Here is an 8,230-nt window from a genome sequence, read left to right on the forward strand (position 1 = left end):
GGGGGGGGGGGGGGGGGGGGGGGTAGAAGCGCTGAGGTTGCGGCCTAAATGGCCTGCGCTGAAGGCCCGCAACATGCATCCCCAGGGAACGCATGATTGTCCTGGAGTCCTTGAGGCTCTGCAGGCGAGAGTCCGTCTTTTCTGAAAACAACCCTTGTCCTTCGAAGGGCAGATCCTGCAGGGTTTGTTGCAGTTCCTGAGGCAAACCTGAAACCTGGAGCCAGGAGATCCTCCGCATAGCGATACCTGATGCCAGGGTTCTCGCAGCAGAGTCCGCTATGTCCAAGGAGGTCTGTAAGGAGGTCCGAGCCACCTTCTTACCCTCCTCTACCATGGCTCCAAACTCCTCCCTGGACTCTTGGGGAACCAACTCCTTAAACTTCCCCATAGAGTTCCAGGAGTTAAAGTTGTAGCGGCTCAGGAGCGCCTGCTGGTTCGCCGCTCTAAGTTGCAGCCCTCCGGCTGAGTAAACTTTACGGCCAAACAAATCGAGTCGCTTAGCCTCCTTTGATTTAGGCGCTGCAGCCTGCTGACCGTGGCGCTCTCTTGCGTTCACTGATGCCACCACCAGTGAACACGGCTGGGGGTGGGTATACAAGTACCCGTAGTCTTTAGACGGGACAAAGTATTTCCTTTCCACCCCTCTCGCTGTGGGTGGGATAGAGGCAGGAGTTTGCCATATCGTAGCTGCATTGGCCTGTATCGTGCGGATCAGGGGTAACGCCACCCTCGATGGGGCATCCGCTCCGAGGATATTCACGATAGGGTCCTGCACCTCCACTATCTCCTCCGCCTGCAGGTCCATATTACGGGCCATCCTACGCAGGAGATCCTGGTGAGCCCGAAGATCTATTGGAGGTGGACCTGTGCATGATGTGCCCGCCACTGCCTCATCCGGAGAGGAAGAGGAAGATGCCTCCGGTGGTACAGGATCCAAGGGAGGGTCCTGGTCCCCCTGCTCCTGGGCCGGAGCATCACCTGTGCTTGGGTCCAGGGCGTCGGGTGGCGCGGACACGGAAGCCTCCATGTCCCCTGGCGGAGGCCGAGAGATGGTGGACTCCGGGGCCCTTCTAACGGAGTGACCCGAGCGAGAGGTCGAGGGTATTGGAGCCCCTTGCTCCTGGTGGTATGCCCACGGGGTCCAAAACGACCAGTGAGATGGGCCATGAGAATGGTCCTCTGTTATCTCCTGCCAATGGCCCAAGTCCTGTTCCTCGGCTTGCCCTTGAGGGGGGTATGCCGATCTCGACAGGTCCTCCGAGGAGCGAGACACCGATCTTGATGGCCATGGCGGTGCCGAGCGAGTCGAAACGATTCCCGTGGGCTGCAGTGCCGGTCCGGAGATGATCTATCTCTACGCGGTGCCGGCGAACGGTGCCGGGACCGCGATCGGTGCCGATGACCTCGTCGGTGCCGGGAGCCGGATCTGGACCTCGACGAGGACCTGGAGTATGCCCGGTGCCGGGAGCGGCCTCTCGACGTCGAGCGTCGACCGTAGCGGTGCCGAGAACTACGTCTCGACGTTGATCGGTGCCGACGATCATAGCGGTGCCGAGACGTAGAGCGGTGCCGCGACGAAGATCTTGGCCGCGAGTACGACCGGTGCCGAGGTGATATTCGGCACCGGGACTGCGAGCGGCGTGGGGACCTGCTTCGGGACCTGGACCGGTGCCGAGGTTCCAGCCCTTGCGATGGAGGGCGCATCAAGGCAGGTTTCCCCCTCGACTGGACCGGGCGAGTCAACGGTGCCGTCGGTGCCGGTGGTTGAGGCGGTGCCGGCTCCGTGAGAGCTATCAAGTCTCTCGCCGCCGCAAAGGTCTCTGGAGTCGACGGGAGGCACTGTATCACCGCCGGTCTCGGTGGAGACGCTATCTGCACCGGACTCAACGGCCTCGGCGCCGGAGTCGACAGTGCTGGAGGCACCTGTTTTCGGTGCTCCACCGGCGGACTCGGCTCTACCCCCGGCACTGGGGGAGCCGGCGTCTTCGGCACGGAGGCCCCCGTCTTATGGGCTTTTTTATGCCCCGGGGATAATGACCGGCGTCGAGGCACTTGCTGTGCTTGCGGTGCCGACGAGGTCCGGTGCTGGGGAGGCTTGTCCGACGCCACTCGCGTGGTCGGCATGGCCGGTGCCGCCGGGGCACTGCGCACCGAGGCGCTAGGTGCCGGGATCTGGCTTGTAGAGGGAGCGTCCGGACTAAGTGCCGCCTCCATCAGGAGTTGCCGGAGCCGAAAGTCCCGCTCTTTCTTGGTCCTTGGTCTGAAGGCCTTACAGATCTTGCACTTATCTGTTTGATGGGACTCTCCCAGGCACTTCAGACAGGAGTCGTGCGGGTCGCTCGTGGGCATAGGCTTAGCGCAGGAGGCGCACTGCTTGAAGCCGGGAGCGTTGGGCATGAGCCCGGGCCCGCGGCCGGGGGAGAAAGGGGGAGACGACCCCCTTAATCCCCTGAACTACTATAATAACTAGAACAACTTTTAAAAACTATTTAACTATTAACACTATAACTATAACTATAACTGCGAATAAGTAACTAAGCTAGGGAGAGTGGAGAACAGCTCTGCCGCGCTCCACAGTTCCAACGACCGTCAGGGGCGGTAAGAAGGAACTGAGGGGGCGCCAGGTCGGCTGGGGTATATATTCAGCGCCATGAAGGCGCCACTCTAGGGGGCTCCACAGCCGACCCGCCGGTGTTGCTAGGGTAGAAAATCTTCCGACGATCGTGCACGCAGCGCGCGCACACCTAATGGAATGGATATGAGCAAGCACTCGAAGAAGAAGTTCTCTTTCTGGTAGAGGTAGAGCTCATTAGGGTCAACAAAGTCCCTATCCACTTGGGGAAGGGGAGAATTTACTTCCAGAACAGAATAGTTTTACCTTTGTGATTAATGTAGAGCTCATTGGGGTCAGATGACTCCTTGGCTGAGTGAGGGTTCCGGCTGCATTTGATCTTCAGCTGGAACTGCAGCGTGTCAATTTCTGTGCCTTCCTCATCACCTACAAAGGGATGGGGAAAGCTGAATGAGTCCTGCCTGGACCTGCAGATTTACTTAATCCATCTGGCACTGGTTTCACTTCGGAGCAGCCTCCAATATTTCCATTTATCATAGAATTCCCCTGCACAGACTCTCACCTTGGTTCTTATATTCAAAGAGGCGTGGGTCTGCTCGGATGGGGATGAGGCCCAAGCGATGGGCCAGGATCTCATCCTGCACGATGGACGTGTTGTTGTACACAAAGACCTTCTCTACAGCCATCGTCGGCACCTGAGGGAGAAGGAGACAGAGCAAATCAGGCAGGCAGTACCCCAGCCACGTGCTATTTGCTAACCACCATTCCCTAATACCCAGCCAGAAGTTTTCTTGCTCAACCCCCACCCTCTTTGGAGTCTGATTAACTCTTGCTCTTCATAGACACCATTACTAAAGGAGGGATCTAGATGAGGATCCTGTATCTTCTCTCTTCTACTCACTTGAGTGTTACCATTGATCTTAATAGGATTTGCTTTACCCCATATGAGCAGTTGTAGAACTTGGCCCTGTGCTTGGGGGACAGATCTGTGCATAGGATCTTGGGGGGGGGGCTGTTTAACAGCTACTAGCAGCTGGACTACACTTATCCCAGAAAATGCATCAGCTTCTGCTGATGGTCTCTTATACACCCCCCAAAACTCTCCTAGCTTACAGAAGGACTATTTGCCTCTCTCAGGAGCAGAGCCTATACATTGTGAGCTTGGCAATCCATGGAATAGCCTCACTGCACTTCGAGCCTATTCTCCACCTCACTGAGTTTGGGGCTTCTGTCTTCTTTATACCTGAGTCACAATCTTGCCTTTCCCAAGAGCTAGGTCTCACTTTCTGACAGTCCTAGGAGCTAGCACCCTGGCCAGCCTCCCTTGAGACTTCTTTACCAGTCAACATCATGTAGCTTCTGGGCAAAGAACAAGAAGGTTGGGATAAATTTTTGTTCATCCCAAAGCAGCTCAACATTAGCCAGGACTAGCAGTGAGAAACAGATATGACAGGATTTGATGGGGCTGGCAGTGGCTCAGACAGCCCTGGCATGAAGGTCCAGAAGCCCCTGCTGGATACCTCAGCGAGCAGGATACGCCGGAAGGCATTGGCGATGGCTGCGTCGATCCCCACCATGTCGAACTCCAGCGTGTTCTCATCCATGTGGATCACGTCCACCCGGAAATTCTGCAGGGCAGACGCAGGATGCAGAGTCACTGGGGGTTCCGGGGGGGCGGGGGGAAGTCAGCCTCGCCAGCTGCTGCCAGGTGACCAGGCAGCCTAGGGCCTGTCCCTTAGCCAGGCACTGCATAGCCAGGCCCGGGGTCACCTGCCATGGGCGGCAGAGACCAGCCACAGGAGACCCCAATTCACCCCGCTCAGCTCCCCCCTCTCCCGCTCAGGGCCCCCAGCGGCTTCTCACCTTCTCGAACTTGGCCTGGTCCCAAGCGTCGTCGTACCCGGGGTAGTTGCCGGGAAAGTCCGTGGTGTGAACCTGGAGCGGAGCAGAGAGCAGGTGCTGGGCGGGGCCGATACCACCGGGACCTCTCGTGCCCCCCAACGCCGCTCACCCAGAGCGTGACCCACTCGCCCCCCGTTAGACCCCGCCCACTGCCCGGGAGTGAGGCTCCCCCCGACCCAACTCACTCACGTTGCGGACCCCGAACTCCCCAAGTATCACGCGGCTCCGCATCTCCTCCACGCTGCCGCGCGCCGCCATGTTTCGTTCGCACCCCTGGCACGTGACACAGTAACAGGCACACTTTTCACTGCACGTCCCCGCCTCTCAGTCACGTGATACGGGCTGAGGCTTTTCTTCCCCTTTGACGGCGCTGACGTAGTGCGCTGACTTGGTCTTCACCATATTGGGTGTGGCTCTGTCATGGGGAACAGACGCTGCTACTACCGCGTGCTTGTAGGCGTTAGCAGCTGGGCTGGGTGCGCGCTGTCTGGATGGCAGGGCCCAGCCCGGACCCTTCCCCCAGGCGCCCCTTTACGCTCGCTTTTTCTGCCTCAACCAAGATGGCGTCGTGGCCAGGCCGCTATTACGAAATGTCGCGAGAGCAAAGGAGCGTCCACGTCCTCGGCCAGAGTTGTTGGAGCGGCTGACGTCCAGGTCCGTCACGTCCGGGTCCAGACTAGGCTTCCCCGAGCCCCTCCAGCGAGGCGCGGAGCGGCCGGGGGCCCCTGTCCCCCCAGCCGAGGGGGATGATGTCGGGGCCCGGGGGCGCGGCGGCGGGGGCAGGCGGCGGCGCTAGGAACGGGCCCGGCGCGGAGTGGGGCGGCTTCGAGGACAATATGCAGGTACGGGCCGCGGGGCCGGCCTGGGGAGCCCAGGGCTGGCGGGGGGAGGCGGCCTGGGGGACCGGCCGGCTGGGCAGCCCTGCAGCTGTCACCCCTCGGGGCCGGGCCCCTGCGGGGTCCCCCTTGCCCAGCGCCTGCGCTGCTCCTCGGGCGAAGGCACCAACACGGGACCTGCGGGGCCGTAGCGCTGGGACGGGGTCTCCTCGGCTCTGAGCCCGACTCACTGTCCGTCTGCCCTGGGCGCAGGGAGGAGGCTCCGCCGTGATCGACATGGAGAACATGGACGACACGTCTGGCTCCAGCTTCGAGGACATGGGCGAGATGCACCAACGCATGAAGGAGGAGGACGTGGATGCTGAAGCTGCTGCGGCAGACGAGGAGGATGGAGAGTTTCTGGGCATGAAAGGTTTTAAGGGCCAGCTGGGCCGACAAGTAGCTGACCAGGTGAGCAGGAAGCTGCAAGGGATGGGGCGCTGGCTATGATGGGCTCCAGATCCCATCTCAGGTCCAGGTAGCCGTTTCCCAACTGACCCTGTGCTCTCCTGGATTCTGTTCCCCATCTCCTGGAGGGTTTTCCAGTGCTCCAACCTGAGTCCCATTCTGGCTTTGATGTCCTTTATCCTACTTCCTCCCAGGCTTTGGGTGGGATGCTGATCTCTCTGAAGATGTTTCTGTTTCCTTCGGGTTATTTAGCCACCTGGTGCTTTGGTTCCAGGGGAATCTGCTCAGAGCAGCATTGCAGAAGGAGTGTTCAGTCTGCTACAGTTGCCCATTTCTCTCCCCAGATGTGGCAGGCAGGTAAGAGACAAGCCTCGAAGGCCTTCAGTCTCTATGCCAACATTGATATTCTCAGACCCTACTTTGATGTGGAGCCCATCCAAGTTCGGAACAGGTGAGCAAACTGGGCAGAGGGGCAAATGACTCAGGTCATGCAGGCCTCTCACCTGCTTTTGAGCAACTGCATGCACTGCTGTGGCCCATACACCAGGTGCTTTAGAAGGGCTGCCCCGTGATAATGGAGCAGGGACACATAGTAGAGGTGCCACTTGAACAAGGCAGAAGAGCCATGCCATAAAGTGAGGAGCATCTTCCACCCTATTTCTTGTATAATGAAGGCCTGGATAGCTCCTAATTAGTCCACTTCTGCTTATGGACTTTCTATGGAGATAGCTTTTGGGGGAAAGGGCTCCGGGATACTCTAATTACTTACCTCTCTTTATCCCTAAAGAGTTGCATCAATACATCCCCTAAGTGAGCTGGATGTTGTTTCATTTGTAGCCTATTGGTGCCATTCTGAGTGTAAGACACAGGGTCTGTGGAGCTGAGCCCAGCAGCTCCTTTAGCCTTTCATTGTTGCTAATCTCACATCCTGTGTGGGGAAAGCGCAGAGCCCCACTAAACCTCCATCTGTCCTACACAACGGTTGTTTTCACAGGGGCAAAGCTTTGGCTGTCTCCTCTATGATAGTCTCTCTCCGGTCCCCACTTTCCCATGGTGCCATCCTGCCCTCAGGACACTAGGCAGGAGTTTTTTCAGAAATCTGCTTGTGCACAGGGGGCTAGGATTGCAATACAGATCCTCTCCCCTCAAGGGCACTGGTTCTAGTCTGGTCTCCGGTTGCTAGTGGGATTGGCTGGCTCTGTTGGGGGTCAGAGGGAAAGGGAGATAGAGCCTTACATCACTAGAGCACTGGTTCCAATCTGACCCCAGGACATGGGGTTACGCTGGCTCAGGAGATCAGGGAATGTAATACAGCATCTCTCACTTCCCAGGTTTCTTGTTAACTTTTTCATTGTCTTCCTCGCTCTTGACATCTTCCTGTGCTTTTGTGCGGTGCAGATTGCTGGAGTCCATGATCCCCATGAAGATGATTAATTTTCCCCAGGTGAGTTCCCCTGTGATGCACAAGGCTCTGTATCCTGAGGGAATGGGCTTCTGAGGCATTGGAGCGCTTAATCAGATGTTCAGGAGATGAGTGTGTTAGAAATGCCCATCAGTAGTCTGCACACCTTTGCCTGAGGGGGTTTCAGCAGTTGTGACTGGCAGCAAGGAGACCATAAGGCCGGCCCTCTTAAGGCAGTGCTGCCCTTGATGCCTCTCTCGGAGCTGGCTCAGTCACACAACACCTACTCGCCTCCACCCCCAACTCCAATGCTCTCCCAAGCTGTCAGTTTGCTAAGCAATAAGCCTGTCAGCAAAGTGCTGCTGACACAGTGCTACAGACAGCTCTTGCTAACTCTGTCACTAATTGTATTGGAGCTGACTATGGCCTGAGAGCAGGGAACGCTGGGCTCTGACAGACGCCTTTTGTGGCCTTGTGTTTTGCCTCCCTTTCCACCCCCGCCCCCAAAAAAGGGCTATATGGATGAATTAGTTAAAGCACTTTTCCATGCATGTTTGTGTATGAGTTGTGTGGTAGAAGTTCTTGTATGGTGCCTCAACAAAATTTCCTGGTTAATTTCCATTAAACCACATCCCCCGACCCCCATGCAGGGGGAAAAACATGACCCTAGCTCCGGATCTGACTCCTCAGTCAGTATCTCAGTTCAGCTTCCTCCCTTAACCCTTACTCATGTGATTGGTTCTCTTTGATTCCTATCACCATCCTTTGCTGTAATTGCTCAGGTCAGTAAGTGACCAGAAAAAAGAACAGGAGTACTTGTGGCACCTTAGAGACTAACAAATTTATTAGAGCGTAAGATTTCGTGGACTACAGCCCACTTCTTCGGATGCATACAGAGTGGAATAAATATTGAGGAGATATATATATACACATACAGAGAGCATATATATATCTCCTCAATATTTATTCCACTCTGTATGCATCCGAAGAAGTGGGCTGTAGTCCACGAAAGCTTATGCTCTAATAAATTTGTTAGTCTCTAAGGTGCCACAAGTACTCCTGTTCTTTTTT

At 56.8% G+C, this 8,230-nt stretch overlaps 2 protein-coding genes across 2 annotated transcripts in view; one reads left to right on the forward strand and one right to left on the reverse strand.

The window, feature by feature from the left end:
• Window positions 1-4,817, reverse strand: part of POLR1C (RNA polymerase I and III subunit C) — a 12,760-nt gene extending 7,943 nt beyond the window's left edge. The window contains exons 1-5 of the mRNA XM_034764877.1: window positions 4,664-4,817; window positions 4,436-4,507; window positions 4,093-4,200; window positions 3,135-3,267; window positions 2,879-2,998 (exon numbers count right to left, since the gene is read on the reverse strand). Coding sequence (XP_034620768.1) covers window positions 2,879-2,998; window positions 3,135-3,267; window positions 4,093-4,200; window positions 4,436-4,507; window positions 4,664-4,732 — 502 coding nt within the window. The 5' untranslated portion in view covers window positions 4,733-4,817. The remainder of the gene's footprint in view (window positions 1-2,878; window positions 2,999-3,134; window positions 3,268-4,092; window positions 4,201-4,435; window positions 4,508-4,663) is intronic.
• A 117-nt stretch (window positions 4,818-4,934) lies between these two features.
• YIPF3 (Yip1 domain family member 3) overlaps window positions 4,935-8,230 on the forward strand; it is an 8,600-nt gene continuing 5,304 nt past the window's right edge. The window contains exons 1-4 of the mRNA XM_034764878.1: window positions 4,935-5,316; window positions 5,563-5,760; window positions 6,102-6,208; window positions 7,156-7,201. Of these exons, the coding sequence (XP_034620769.1) occupies window positions 5,221-5,316; window positions 5,563-5,760; window positions 6,102-6,208; window positions 7,156-7,201 (447 nt within the window). The 5' untranslated portion in view covers window positions 4,935-5,220. The remainder of the gene's footprint in view (window positions 5,317-5,562; window positions 5,761-6,101; window positions 6,209-7,155; window positions 7,202-8,230) is intronic.

This window comes from Trachemys scripta, chromosome 3 (genome assembly GCF_013100865.1).
Source record: "Trachemys scripta elegans isolate TJP31775 chromosome 3, CAS_Tse_1.0, whole genome shotgun sequence".
NCBI classification, from domain to species: domain Eukaryota; kingdom Metazoa; phylum Chordata; order Testudines; family Emydidae; genus Trachemys; species Trachemys scripta.